The sequence below is a fragment of the Grammomys surdaster genome, unplaced genomic scaffold (genome assembly GCF_004785775.1).
Source record: "Grammomys surdaster isolate TR1022 unplaced genomic scaffold, NIH_TR_1.0 63, whole genome shotgun sequence".
Classification (NCBI taxonomy): Eukaryota; Metazoa; Chordata; class Mammalia; order Rodentia; family Muridae; genus Grammomys; species Grammomys surdaster.
Window position 1 is genome coordinate 4848230 of NW_021604565.1, and position 13826 is coordinate 4862055.

A 13826-nucleotide genomic window follows, 5' to 3' on the forward strand; every position below is an offset into this window, starting at 1 on the left:
ATGGTATCATCGCAGAGAGAATGGCAGCATACAGGCAGACATGGTATTGCAGAAATAGCTGAGAGTCCTAAATCTTAATCCATAAACAGAGACAGACTGGGCCTGGCATGGGCTTCTGGAACCTCAATTCCTAGTCTCAGTGACACACCTCCTCCAGCAAGGCCACCCCCAGTCCAACAAGCCCACACCTCCTGAGTCTTCTCAAATAGTGCCAGTCCCTGGTGACTAAGTATTCAAATCTATGATCCTAAGGAAGCCATTCCCATTCAAACCACCCCTCACACACGTACGTGTATACATGGAGACATACAAACTGAGTAAAATTTCCTCCCAGGGGAACTGGTTCTGCAGTGCAATGGCAGAGCACTTGTCTAGCATGACCAAGCCCCTGAGTCCCATCCAAGCACTGCAAAAATTTAAAAATGCAGGCCAGGGCATGGTGACAGTAATTCCATGACAGCATCTATGGGTGATTGCCCCTGATGCTGCTCTGCTGGGCCCTGCCTATGACGTCATTGAGGCCTCACTCATCTGTAAGTGGCTACATTACCATTTTTGTGATGGAGAGCACTATGGGGGGACAGGACACATCCACATGGTGGCTCAGTAACTGTACTAGGAGGCACTTGGAAAATGCTAACCCCTCACTGAAGAGTGTTGTGTGTCTGTATGCTGGGGTGAAGTCTGGCTTCTGCAGCAGATCCCAGCTTTGCTCCTTGACTTTATGAAACTCTGGAACATGGAAGCCACTAGCAGACTCTGTCTTTGGGGATCAAGTGCTTAGAACAGCATGTCTCCCTACTAAGTGCTTAGTTTAACCACTGTCAGGGTGCCCCAGTGCCCATGGGGACACTGTGAATGTGATTTAAACAATCGATAAAGCTAGGATTTATGAAGAAATGGAAGTAGCCTGGGCTTACCCAGCTCCGCACCGGAGAGTTCAGTTGTCAACAACATGTGGCTACTGTTTCCAGTGCAGAGAATAAGGAGCAGCAGGGACAAGAAGGTGATGGGATGGCTTTGCTTGCTGTGTGATGTTGTCTCTTCATCTTCCTGTAGAACTCCATGAAGGTGATGTTCAAATGCCTTTGGAAAAACTGTGGCAAGGTGCTGAACACGGCAGCCGGCATCCAGAAGCACATCCGAGCCATCCACCTCGGGTAAGACAGCCCACCCCTCCTCCCCTTTGGAGCTGACGGAAGCCTCTCAGCACAGCCCCACACATGCACCTGGCCTCAGAGACTGCACACTACACTGTGCTTCAGGCTCTTCCTGGTTCCTACAGTAGTAAAGTACGCCACAAGGGCTTTGTCCCTGTGGGCTATGACTGTACTTCAGAGTCCTTGAGGACATCATGTCTGTAAAATGAGATGTCCATTCACTTTTACAGTAATTAATATTCATGACTTAGAACCTCAAAAGCTGTCACTCTCTGAATGAACACCACCACCCCCAGAGACAACAGAAGGGTCCTTTTGACAAAAGGGCCATGGAGGATTTGGCCCTGGGGTTACCTTACCCAGAAAGAAGTGCTTGGAAAGTGAGTACTCTGAAAACTGGTATAGGCAAGCCACAAGAGCGTGTGCAGGCTCCCAGAATCACACTCCCTGAAAGTGTAGGTAACTATCTGAGGCTGAAAAATTCAGTTCCAGAATGTATTGTCTCAGCCACCAAGCCACAGCCCTCTGTACCCTCAGTCACACTGTGCTTGGCAGGGGCCCGTGATTATATGTGCAGTGTACAGAGAGTGACAGAAGACACTGCCCTGGAGGATCAGAGTCATGAGAAGAGAAAGAGGCTTTCAGAGCCACAATAGCAGGCTACAGAGATGGCTCAGTGATGAGGGTTTAGGAAATCAAGGTCCTGTCTTGAGTTCTACATCTCATTATTAGAATAATTTAAAAACAGACTCAAATGGAAACTTGGGGACAATTTCATTAGAATTTAAAAAGACCCCAGGACAGACAAGCTATAAACCTCAGCAGCTGCCCAGAGAAAGAATGGAGATAAGAAGGGTTAGAAAGCAAACAGAAACCACATCACTGTGTGAGTTAAGTCAGCATGGAGGGCAGCCACGAGGCTGTAGGCAGCACTTAGTGGGGACTGGGGCTCTAGAGGAAGAGGAAGAAAGGTGAAGTGTGAGCCAAATCATGCTTAGTCTCTGCAGCTAAAGAAGGAAGCAGAAGAAAATGAGTAAAAGTGGGGACTCAGAAAAGTGGGCAGACCCACTCGAAGCTCACAGTGGCATGAGGGAATTCTGGGAAGGAGAAAGAGAGTATTTTATTAAAGGGTAGATGTAGTGGAGCATGATTTAATTCCAGCACTCAGGAAGCAGGGGCAGATGGAACTCTGTGATTTTGAGGTGAATTCCAGGACAGCCAGAGCTAAAGAAATACACCATAGTAATTAAAATTAATCTTTCTATCTACCCACACACCCCAGGTATTTTATTTACAAGCTGTAAGCCTAGGTGGGGCGGGTGTGGAGCTGTTCTAACTCACTTCCCAGCTGTAATCCTCTTGTTACGTCCTGGTTTTCCTGGCCAGGTGCTCGCGGTCCGTCTCCTCTCATGGTGGCCTCCTCCACCTCCTTCCTTCCTTCTTCTCCCCTCTTCCTTGTCACCCACTCACGCGGTCCTCAAGTCCCACCTTTCTCCCTCTATTTCCCTATCACAGGCTCTAGCCTTTTATTGACCAGTTAAATTGGGGAGCAAGGTTCACATAGCGTCACTTGTTTAGGGGCAACTAGATCTTGAGAGCCAGTCTTTAGCATTAGAATACAGGCAGCATCAGACCAACCCACTACACCGTGTGTCCCACCAACTCCCAAAAGAGTTCAAAGGAATAATTATTCCATATGTGTTAAATGTGGCCGAGGGGAGCCTTCCTTGCTAGGAGTGATTGTCCCTTCATGGGGGGTGGTTCGTGATTGACAGGCCCAACTAAATTGACTCTGAGGTCAAGTCTCCACCCAGCTAAAGATTTCATTCTCCTGACCAAAGGAACTACTTTTCTGTTACTGGACTTTGAATGCCACTGTGTTGATGAGGCCTGAATTTGAGTCCCCAGAACCCCCAAAACCCTAGCACACACCAACACACACAACCACATACAGAGACCAAAAATAATGTTTGTAAAAGAAAAGGGGAAAAAATTACAAAAATATAGTCAGACATTAGCTCAAAGGACAGATGCACTTTGAAAGAATACAGAACCCTAACGGGTGATCCTTGCTGCCCACCTTTAAGACATGCCCGGGCTGTGATTTCTCGTCCCTCTGGCCTGTCTCTCTGATGTTCTTCAGGACTCTAGGTAGCAGCACCTGCCTCCTGCACTTTCTCAACTTCACACAAGAACCACAGTGAGCGTTTCAAAATAATGTCCATCTCCTAAACTTCCCAGGGACTTTTGTGACCTCCAGAATAAAAACTGAAGCTATCATCAAGGGCAGCCAAACCCTGCCTGATCACACCTCAGCCTTCATTCCAGAGGCCCAGCCCTGGCATATGAGCTACTTTCCTGTTACTGTGATGAAACACTGTGACCAAAGCAACTTTCAGAAGGGAGAGTTTATATTGGCTAACAGTCCCAGAGGGCTAGAGTCCATAATGGAGAAGAAAGCATGGTAGCAGGTGGCGGGAGCAGGAGCAGAGAGAGCAAGCAGGAAGTGGTTGAGGCTATAAACCCTCACAGACCACCCCAGTGGTAGACTTCCTCCAACAAAGCTGTGCTTCCTAACAGTTATAGAACCTCTCCAAACAGCACCTCCAGATGGGGAGCAAGTGTTCAGATACAGGGGCCTATGAGGTACATTTCTCAGCAAAGGCACCAACCCCACCTCCTGCAGGTTCTGCTTTCCCCCAGAGCCTCAGCATGCAGGTGAATGCTTACCCGTCACTTCTTCTAAGCATCCTATGTAAAAGTCAATACTACTCCCAACCATGGATCTGTCTCTTAAGGACTCTCAAATATTGCTTAGCCTGGGACTTAAAGCCTCATATACTAAGTGGTTGTTTATTAGGGTTTTCTTGTCTGCCTCTAGACTATAAAAGTTCCATCGAGCTGGATGGTGGTGTCACACTCAGGAGGCAGAGGCAAGTGGATCTCTGAGCTCCAGACTAGCCTGGTCTACAGAGCAAGTTCCAGGACAGCCAGCGCTACATCGAGAAACCCTGTCTCACAAAACCAAAAACAAAACAAATAACAAAAACACACAGAGAAAAAAACCATAAAAACAAAAGTTACCATCAAGGCATAGTCTTTGACTTGTTCTCATTTATATGTAATGTATTCTCCTTAAATTATTCTCAGATTAGTAAATAAATGATAGGTAGGTAGGTAGATGGGTGCGTGGTAGATAGACTACTTTAAGAAGTCTTACTGCTTGAGTTTTTGTTGCTGTGGTATAGTACTGGATGCCGTGGAAGTTAAAGGCATGCATGGTAGTTTATTTGGCTCATGGTTCTGGATGCTGGGTCCTGCTGCACTATGACAATAGTGCAGACATCTCCCCAGCATCTGTTGTGGGTGACCTCACTACATCTGATATGGTCAGACAAACCAACACCATTAACTGGTTTTCCTTTCAGAACCACTTGTGCCAATGTAGCGGCCCATCTGCATGGCATCGTGCCTGCCTCCCTACGTCAATACTCTTGACCTCTCCTAATTCTGGTTGTTTTTCAAAGACTCTCTTCCCAAGTACCATTAATGTAAGAATTTGGAAACTAAGTTACTGGCTAACAATGCTGGTGGGGGGTACATTTAAACATGAGCAGAAGCTGACGGAAACCTTCTTCAGATAGGGTGGTTGAGCGTTGCAGGGTAACATAAAGTTGCCAGGCCGACAGAGAGGAGGTTATTCCGAGTGGAGAGAATGGTCTGTGCAAGCTGGAGGCAGGAGACAGATCGCGCATCTGCTCTGCTCTCTCCTGCCCTAGGCGAGCTGGGGAGTCTGACTGCAGTGATGGCGAAGAAGACTTCTACTACACGGAGATCAAGCTCAACACCGATGCAGTGGCTGAAGGCCTGAACAGTGTGGCCCCGGGTTCGCCCTCCCAGTCCCTGGCTTCACCCCCTTCATTTCCCATCCCAGACTCCAGCCGAACAGAAACTTCTTGTGCCAAAACAGACCCTAAGCTGGCGACGCCGCTGAGCCGCTCCGCCCCCACCACCCTCTACCTTGTACACACCGACCATGCTTACCAGGTGCGTGCTAAAGACCTTGCTCAAAAGCAGTAGCTGGCAGGCCTGGGACTGCCAGTTGACACGATAAAAAACAGCAACACGTGGCAGCCAACAACTCGGTTGGTTTTTCTATTTTTCCTCTTAGCCAGGATCTCAAGCCGTAAGTGGTGGCCCCTGACTATAATCCCAGCACTAAAGAGGCTGAGGCAAAAGAATCATGAATCTGAGGCCAGGGCTAGGCTATGAAGTTTTAAGGGCAGCTTGAGGTATATATGACCAAGTCTCTAATACCAAACCAACAACAAAACGGGTCTGGTGGCCCAGGGCCATACTCTTGGTCACTCTGGAGGCCAGGTGCAAAACCAGTGCAAATAGCTGAAATATTTGTAATTAAAAACAAACATACAAAAACAAAAAAATCTAAGCCTGGAAAGGAAAAATACTTTACAGACTTGAGTCTTGTCATCTCAGCTGTGTTTATTTGCTCAACTTTAAGGTTTTAAATTTTTTCTTGCATTTATATTTTGTGTCTATGTACTTGTATATGTGCATACACTTGATACATTGTATACGTAAAGGTAGGAAAAACCCTTCCTCTCTGGTCGTAGGGATTGAACTCCGCCTCTGGCTTGTCTCCAGCCTCCTTTCCCTGCTAAGCTATCTCATAGGCCAAGTCTTTAAGTGTGTTCATAATACACGCTGTGTAGTGACCGTATTGTAAACATTTTCTTAGAAACGACCTTAGATGTGAGATGTCTAATGGGCAAAACAATGAGAATTGTATATCACTAATTGCATTCCAAAAATATTTATATCTTAGATGTACCCATTTTTAAATGTATTGCTTATTTCCTAATATGGTAGTCATATTTTAACATATGTCCAAAAACAGGTATATGTGATTAATTTTTAGTAACTGACATCCAAAAATCTACCTCAAGCTGGGCAGTGGTGGTGCACGCCTTTAATCCCAGCACTTGGGAGGCAGAGGCAGGCGGATTTCTGAGTTTGAGAGTTGGAGGCCAGCCTGGTCTACAGAGTGAGTTCCAGGACAGCCAGAGCTATACAGAGAAACCCTGTCTTGAAAAACCAAAAAAAAAAAAAAAAAAAAAACCAAAAAAAAAAAAATCCACCTCAGATAGATTGCTTATATGAAAGGCTTCTCTCGGGCTCCTCTCTTTGACCCTGTTTACTCACTACTTGTTAGCATATGTAACCAGAGTAGCCCTGTATGTTCCAACAGCCCAGCTTTAGAAATGAGAACTCAGATGCTGTAGACAGTTGCTCTTTCAAACAGCTTTCTCTGCTTCCTGTCTCTCAGGCCACGCCCACAGAGACTAGCCCAATCACTCTTACAGCTTTCTCTGCTTCCTGTCTCAGGCCACGCCCCCGGTAACTATTCCAGGATCTGCTAAGTTCACCCCCAATGGCAGCAGTTTCAGCATTTCTTGGCAGTCTCCTCCAGTCACTTTCACGGGCGTTCCGGTAAGTACGCAGTGTATGGCAAGGTGAGCCATGTCAAACGTACACTTAGGGAACAAACTTTGAAACAGACATGAAAAAGATGAAGTCTGTGCCCAAACGCTACTACATTTTGATTCTTTTCTTTCTTGAGGTAGTATCTCAAGTGGTTTAGATTCTCCATAGTCTAGGATGACCTTTGAACTGCTGATCCTCCCGTGCCCACATGCCGATATTACAGGTGTTCCCCATCCATCTACATTCCAAAGGCATATGCTTCTACATTTTTTTAACAGATTTTTAAAAATTTTTTATGTGTATAAGTGTTTTGCTTACTTGTATTTCTGTGCGTGGAGACTAGAAGAGGACATTAGATCCCTGGAACTGGAGTTACAGACAGCTGTGAGCTGCTGTGTGGGTGCTGGACGTCAAACCCAGGTCCTCTGGAAGAGCAAGCAGTGCTCTTACTGGCTCGGCCATCTCTCCAGTACCACATATATATTTCTAAGTGACACAGATTTACCTGCAAGGCACCTTGTGATTCAGGTGGCTGCAGCTGGGAAAAGATGGTTTGACTGATATTTTGGAAACCTGGGAGAAACTCTCGGCTCTTGATGCTGGAAATGTATTTTGTGTTGGCGCTGTAGTTATGTGTCCAAAAGATGGTTGAATTAGTAGCTTGATTCACACCTCTTTCAGAAAAGCTGGTGTTTAGCATTATAAATTCATACATTTTATTAGTTTGATGTATTGTCTTGGAAGTATGCTGTTTGAAAATCTAAAAATTAAATAAATTGAAATCACAGTTTTCTTTCAAAGCCTGAGAAATCCATATGTGATGGATAATTTGAAAGTTAAATGAATGCTAAAATATGCAGCAGTTATTTAGGTAGTAAATAAAAATTGACTCAATGTATTAAGTGATTCTGATAAATCACCATCAATTAATTTGGCTCCTAACAGTTCATTTAAAAACTTGCTGGGTCTTCTATAGTTTTCACAGAATGCCAAGAGACCTCCCTTTGTAGTCGCTATGCTCACAGGGGCGTGACTCCTGAGGTTCACAAAAGGAGATGTTAACTTATTTTCTCTTCCCTACCTTACCCAGCCCTGGCAAGTCAAGGGTTCCCAGCAAGTGTAAAAGCCTCCTGTGGAACTTCTGAGTAACTGGGTAAACTATGTCATCCTCTGCCCATGCATATTTACCAAACCCCATAAAAGGGGTCAGTGAACGGCCCCAGCCAACACGGCCCCCAGCCGACATGGCTCGGGAAGTAGGCCTTTCCAGAAAATACTCTTGGGTTAAGGTTTTAAGCACTAGCATAAATATGGAATAATTTCAAAAGCCACTGAACAGTGGTGGCCCCTGTCTACTCTCAAAGGGTGACCTTGGACATTCTCTTGTTAGTTTTATTTGTGACACAAACATTGATCCACCTATGTGGCCGTCAGATAATTGTGAACCATTTTCTCTAGGAAACTTTTTTCTTGGTAAACATAAAAAGTCTAGAATGATTTGCTATTTGATACTACCTGTCTGTGATGGTTAGTGTTGTCAATTTGACAAAAATGTAAACCTGGGAGACAGGCCTCCAGACATGCCTTTGGGAGATTATCTTGTGTTAATAGAAATGGAAAGATGGGGCCACCATGGTTGGGTGAGTGTCTAGACAATGCAAATGAAGAGCAGGAGCTGGAGAAGAGCCTACATTCCTGATGGTGAATACATTGTGTCCAGTGTTTCAGGTTCCCATGCATTGGCTTCCCCGTCATGGACTGTACCCTTGAACTGGGGACCAGAATAAACCCTTTCCAGAGTATGTTATCACAGCAACAGAGGAAGAGGCTAAGATGCCTTCTTTGATAGCCTGGTATATTTGCTTTCCCTATTGTCAGTCTGTGACCAATCCTAACAATAGCAACTGAAGGAAGGGAGGGTTTATTAGGGATCCTGGTCCACCGTGGTGAGGAAGGCATGGAAGTGGGCGTGTCCATGGCCTGTAGCAGAAAGGTGAATGGTGGTGCTCCACTTGGTGGTGCTCCATTTTGTGGTATTCCATTTGGCTCCATCTTGTTTTTCATCCAGGGCCCAGGCCACAGAATGGTCCATTTACACTCAGCATAGGTCTTTTCCTCCTCCTGGGAAAGCTATCCCAGTAATACCCAGAGGTGTGTATTCTAAATCTCATCACGTTCACAATGAAGATTAGCCACAATCATGCCTAATGTGAAAGCTACAGTTCCGGTTCCACCTCCAGGCTGAGAGTGTAACAGTTTCTCAGCTCCTCACTTTAACTTAGGAAGACATTCCAAGCATGTAGGCCATGTGGCTCTGCGCATGAGATGACCTTGTCATGACCACCACACTCCGTGTGGTGTTCAGAGCTGAACAAGGCCTCATGCTAGGCAGCTGCAGCTTTCCTAGTGCTTTTTATGTTGATACACAAACTCAGTTGGTTGTTCAGTTGGACCTCAGCTCACTCTTCTGCCCAGGCACACCTTGAATGTGCTGTCCAGCCTCGGGACCCGCTATGCCTGGCTTAGCTCTGCTGTTTTTGAGAGGGGTGAGTTCGAGACTGGGTTTCTTTGTGTGGCCCTGGCTGTTCTGGAACTCACTCTGTAGACTAGGCTGGCCTCAGATTCAGAGATCTACCTGCCTCTGTCCTGCCAAGTGCTAAGATTAAAGGCATTCACCCGGTTCTGCTGTGCTCTCTTTAATTAGACCATCATAGAGACACGGTTCTGGTTTTTAACCAGCTGTCTCTTTTCCCAGTTCCTAAAAGTGTTTGTAGGATGCCAGCCAGGGTTCCTTATGTTGTTTGTTTCCCAACATTGAAATCTTAGAACTCCTCCGTGGACACTATAGCTGATGCTACCTCAGTCTCGATGCCCCCCACCCCCACCCCCACCTCACCTCTTATTTCGTTCCGCTTTGGTTTCCAGGAACATCCTAGCAGGGAGATTGCACAGAAGATAGATGTAGTGTCTGAGTCAACTGCAAAGTCTCCCTTCTGTGTCCATTTCTTACTCATTCTTTGCATTTGTTTCGGGAGGGAGTACTTTTGTAGGTCTGTGTGTTCAGACCAGAAGTTGACAGTGACCGTCTTCCTCAGCTGCTGCCCCCTTACTGTTTGAGGCGGGGGTCTCTGAGCCTGAAGCACAGAGTTACATGTGTAGCATGTCACTCTGTCCACTCTGCATGCTACTGTGCTCTGCTCTTGGGTCCTCATAATTACACAGCAGGAGCTTTAACAACTCAGCCCTCGCCCAGCCTTAGACGAGAGAATTTCTAGTCTCTGGTTTGCAATCTTCTTCGGCCAAGACTGAGGGTAAACACCCCAGCAGTCATGCTTGCTGTTCCTATTTTAAGGTTGCAGGTATATTTTTAAAAGCTTTGTTTGACTCTAGAAAGATAGGAATGCAACTCTAAAATTATTCCATATGCTTCTGAACTCCCTATCAGTGCTTTCAAAGAAAATAAAGCTGGCCGCCTCCCGTCCTATGGCTCTTGCCGGTGGGCTCACTTTCCTAAGTGTGCATCCACACAGCTTCAGAACTGGCTTGTCCACTGACGTCATGCCAGTCAGTGTGCTAGCCCTGAACCGTATGAAGTAGAGAGCCAGGCAGCGTCTAGGAGCGTGAAGCTCCTCACTCTCAAATGGAAGGGTAGCTTCAGATAGCAACTCTCACCATTTTAAATGATGAAGACATTAAGAATGGCTTTGAGTAAAAATTGCAAACAGAAAGGTTTCTATTTAATTAAAAATCTCGTCTGTCTTCGTCCCAAACAAATGCCCAGAGGTTGTTCCTAGGTTCAGTTTTCCTCCCTCATCCCTGAGATTTCGTGTTGAAGAGAAGCCTTGGGGCACTTCCTACAGAAAGCCCCCTCTGAGCTGTCCCCAGGGCTCCCAGCTTTTGCTTTATTCACTTTTGTGCTAGATTTCTTGAGTACTGGCTTTTGTGAGCCCCGGCATCAGAACCCTTCCCAAAGTGTAGTGGTGAAGACTCCTGTCTGCAGATACCACTGCCCTGCCACACACGCATGCTTCTCTAGCCCAAGGCTTCTCTAGCCCTCACTGGTCATCTAAGCTACAAGAACAGCATAGAGCGGCAGTGTGAGTGGCAGCAGTGTGTTTCCTGGAAGCGGCTGTTTACATCTGGTGAGGGCCCTCTCCGGGTTTGTAGTTGTCACTGTTACAGCTGTGTCTTCATCCGGCCTTTTCTTAGTGTGTACAGTCATTAGTGAGGTGATTGGGGGCTCAGAGAGAAGGCACACATGTCTACCATCCCTCTGCAATCTCTTGCTGCAGAGTGCACGTGCACTGTGTGGGATCGCTTTATAACACGGGTCCTATTGGTGCAGAGCCCTACTCTTGAAACTTTGTCTAGCTTTAATTCCTTGAAGGGCTTATCTTTTAATACAGCCAGGCTCAGGATTTAAAATGTCAGCATAAAATTTTAGGGGTAGCAGGAGGCCAGGCATGGTGATATTTGCCTCTAGTCCCAGCACCTGAGAGGTAAAGACAGAAAGATTAAGAGTTCAAGGCCAACCTCCACCAAATAGTAAAAAAAAAAAAAATTTTTTTGAGGCTAGCCTGAGCTACATGAGAGCTTGTCTTAAAAAAAAAAAAATTAGGAGGTGGGGTTTAGCTGGGGGAAGTGAAAGTGGATTGCTGTGGAGGATTCTTAAAGGTCATGTCTGTTTCCAGCCTGACCTGCTTTTGCAAACTCAAAAGTTGAGCAGGCTGTGCCCAAGCTCCCGCCGTGCCCTCTCCCAGCGCGATAGACAGCATTCCCTGAACTGTGAGCCAAGACAAACATCTCCTGTGAGTCATTGTCTGTCATGTCCTCTGTCTTAACCACAAGAAAAGTAACTGGTGAAGACACTCGGGTTTTACTTTTTATTGCCTGCTGTCCCTGCTGTCAGTGTGGGAAACAGCAGAGTCAGATCTTCCTGTGTAAACACATTCAAGATGCCTCGCGTGTCTCAATATCTGGAAAGACTAGCCATGATGGAAAACTGCAAGTTAGAGCCCTTTAAACCCACTGGAAGTCACATGGTGTGGTCACATAGCATAGTAATTGTATTTATTTATAAATAATAGCCTATAGTACTATCTATAGTGATACAAGGTTTATTTTATATTTAGTAAATTTACTTCAAGGTAGACTATTGGAAAAGTTTGAGATATAAGACAAAAGCTGGAATGCAGAGAGCAGGCTGGTGAGAAGGCTGGTGAGAAGGCTCCAAGGGTAAATACCTTGCTGCTGCCCAAGCTTGACAAGCCAGGGTTCTGTCCCTGCGTCCACACAGTGGTGGCACAAGAGAGTGCGCTATGACTGGAATAGACCTGGCCATGTTTGCAGGGTATGACTGTGGCAGTGTTTGGAAAAGCCATTGTTTGCTCAGGACTTAACAGGCTTTTCTGTGGGAGTGTGGAAGATGATGGCAATGAGCGAAATGTTGCCAGCAGCAGGAGCATGCCCCCTCCCCACTCTCTGGGGTCTGAGGTGAGTTAAACAGCACACGTTAATTGGCACAAGTCCTAGCTGGTCAGCATAGCTATCTCGTACCAGCTGCAAGCCCTTTATATTCTCTGCTCCAGAGTTCCTAACCCTGCCATTTAACCTTGACATCCATTTCAGCTCTGCCGTTGAGAAAAGAACCTTTCCGCTTTGGGTTTTACACTCAAGGAGAGGAGGAAAGGATCTGCTCCATCAACCTGACTGTCCTTGTTTCCTAGGTGTCTCCAACACATCATCATGCACCAGGCTCAGGAGAGCAGAGACAGCACACCCATACGACCCTGTCCTCCCCACCCCGAGGGACAATCACTCTAAGGTATGGCTACTTGATGCTGTCTGCTTCACCTCAAAGGGATTTCCTAAGAAACAGAAATAGCAAAAACGGAGGCAGAGTATGACCCACTGTAAAACGTCATCCTTCCTTCCCGTGATCGCCTGTCCAGTAACTAGTTAAGGGCACTTGTAGTTTATAGGATAGATAGCAGTAATCACTCTCCTGCACTTACTTCTGTATGACATGAACGATAAGTTAGTTTTAGTCTCTATCCAGGAGTCTCCCAGGAAGCCTCAACCAGAATTCTGAACACTGGAAAAACACACTGAAAATTTGGAAGAGAATGTTGTTCTCTGCTGTTGTGTGTTTTGTGTATTTTTGTTGTTGTTTGCTTGTTTTGTCTTAGGCAGGGTATTTGGGAGCAGGAACAGAAAATGAGTATGGGTGCATGCTGGGGTGGGGTACACATGTGCAAGTCTGAAGATAACTCAGTAGTTTGTCTTGGCGGGTGTCTTGCTCACTCGCTGCAGGCAAGCTGGTCCAAGAGCTTGCAAGGATCTCTGTCCCCTCCCAGCTTGCTGTATAAACACTGAGATTACAGGCAATTGCAGACACATGCCATCATGTCCAGTTCCATATAGGTTCCAGTGTCCTCCTGCATGATGAGCAGGTGCAGCTCCAGGTTCCCTCCACAGTCCTCATCTCTTACGGTTACCTCCTTCCTCTTACAACATAGACAAGGAAATATTTCCATGAATGGGATTTAGAACAGCTTAAGTACAGTGGCCAGAGAAATACCCAGCCCTACAGAGAACTCCTACCCCATTCTGGGTGGGGTTTGTCTTCTGTTTCCCCCCTTATTCTTTTGAAGTCTCCCCAGAAGGCCACCCAGTTCCTGTCCCTAAACCTGTCTGGTGCTGTCTTTCTTACAGGAAGCCCAGAGGAGAAGGCAAAAAGTGCCGCAAGGTTTATGGGATGGAAAACAGGGACATGTGGTGCACTGCCTGCCGCTGGAAGAAGGCCTGCCAGCGGTTCATCGACTGAGCCATTCCTGCCTCTCCTTCCTTCCAAAGGCCCAGGGAAGGCCCTTCCTGGAATTCCAGGAATATAATTCCTTGGTGGAATTAAAGCAAAAAATAAAGGCAAAAAAATCAGCTCTGAGAACCAGGCAAGAGCACCAAGAAGGACGTTTTCCTTTGAAGGAAAAGCCAGCTTCCTCTGCGCCCTGTCTGGTCTTAAAGCTGGTCCTCTGTAGCAGCTTAGCCATCCAGGCCCATTTTACCCAGAGAGAAGGCAGGTTCTGATAAGCCTTCTGAACTGTGGCATTTTCACGGGATTTTGACACTGAAAACAATATGCCCATAAGCTACACAACACCC

General features: G+C 46.3%; 1 protein-coding gene across 1 annotated transcript in view; it reads left to right on the forward strand.

The window, feature by feature from the left end:
- Positions 1-13616, forward strand: part of Znf704 (zinc finger protein 704) — a 121507-nt gene extending 107891 nt beyond the window's left edge. Inside the window, exons 4-8 of the mRNA XM_028767240.1 lie at positions 1060-1160; positions 4940-5207; positions 6567-6671; positions 12392-12489; positions 13380-13616. Of these exons, the coding sequence (XP_028623073.1) occupies positions 1060-1160; positions 4940-5207; positions 6567-6671; positions 12392-12489; positions 13380-13491 (684 nt within the window). The 3' untranslated portion in view covers positions 13492-13616. The remainder of the gene's footprint in view (positions 1-1059; positions 1161-4939; positions 5208-6566; positions 6672-12391; positions 12490-13379) is intronic.
- The last annotated feature ends 210 nt before the right edge of the window (positions 13617-13826 follow it).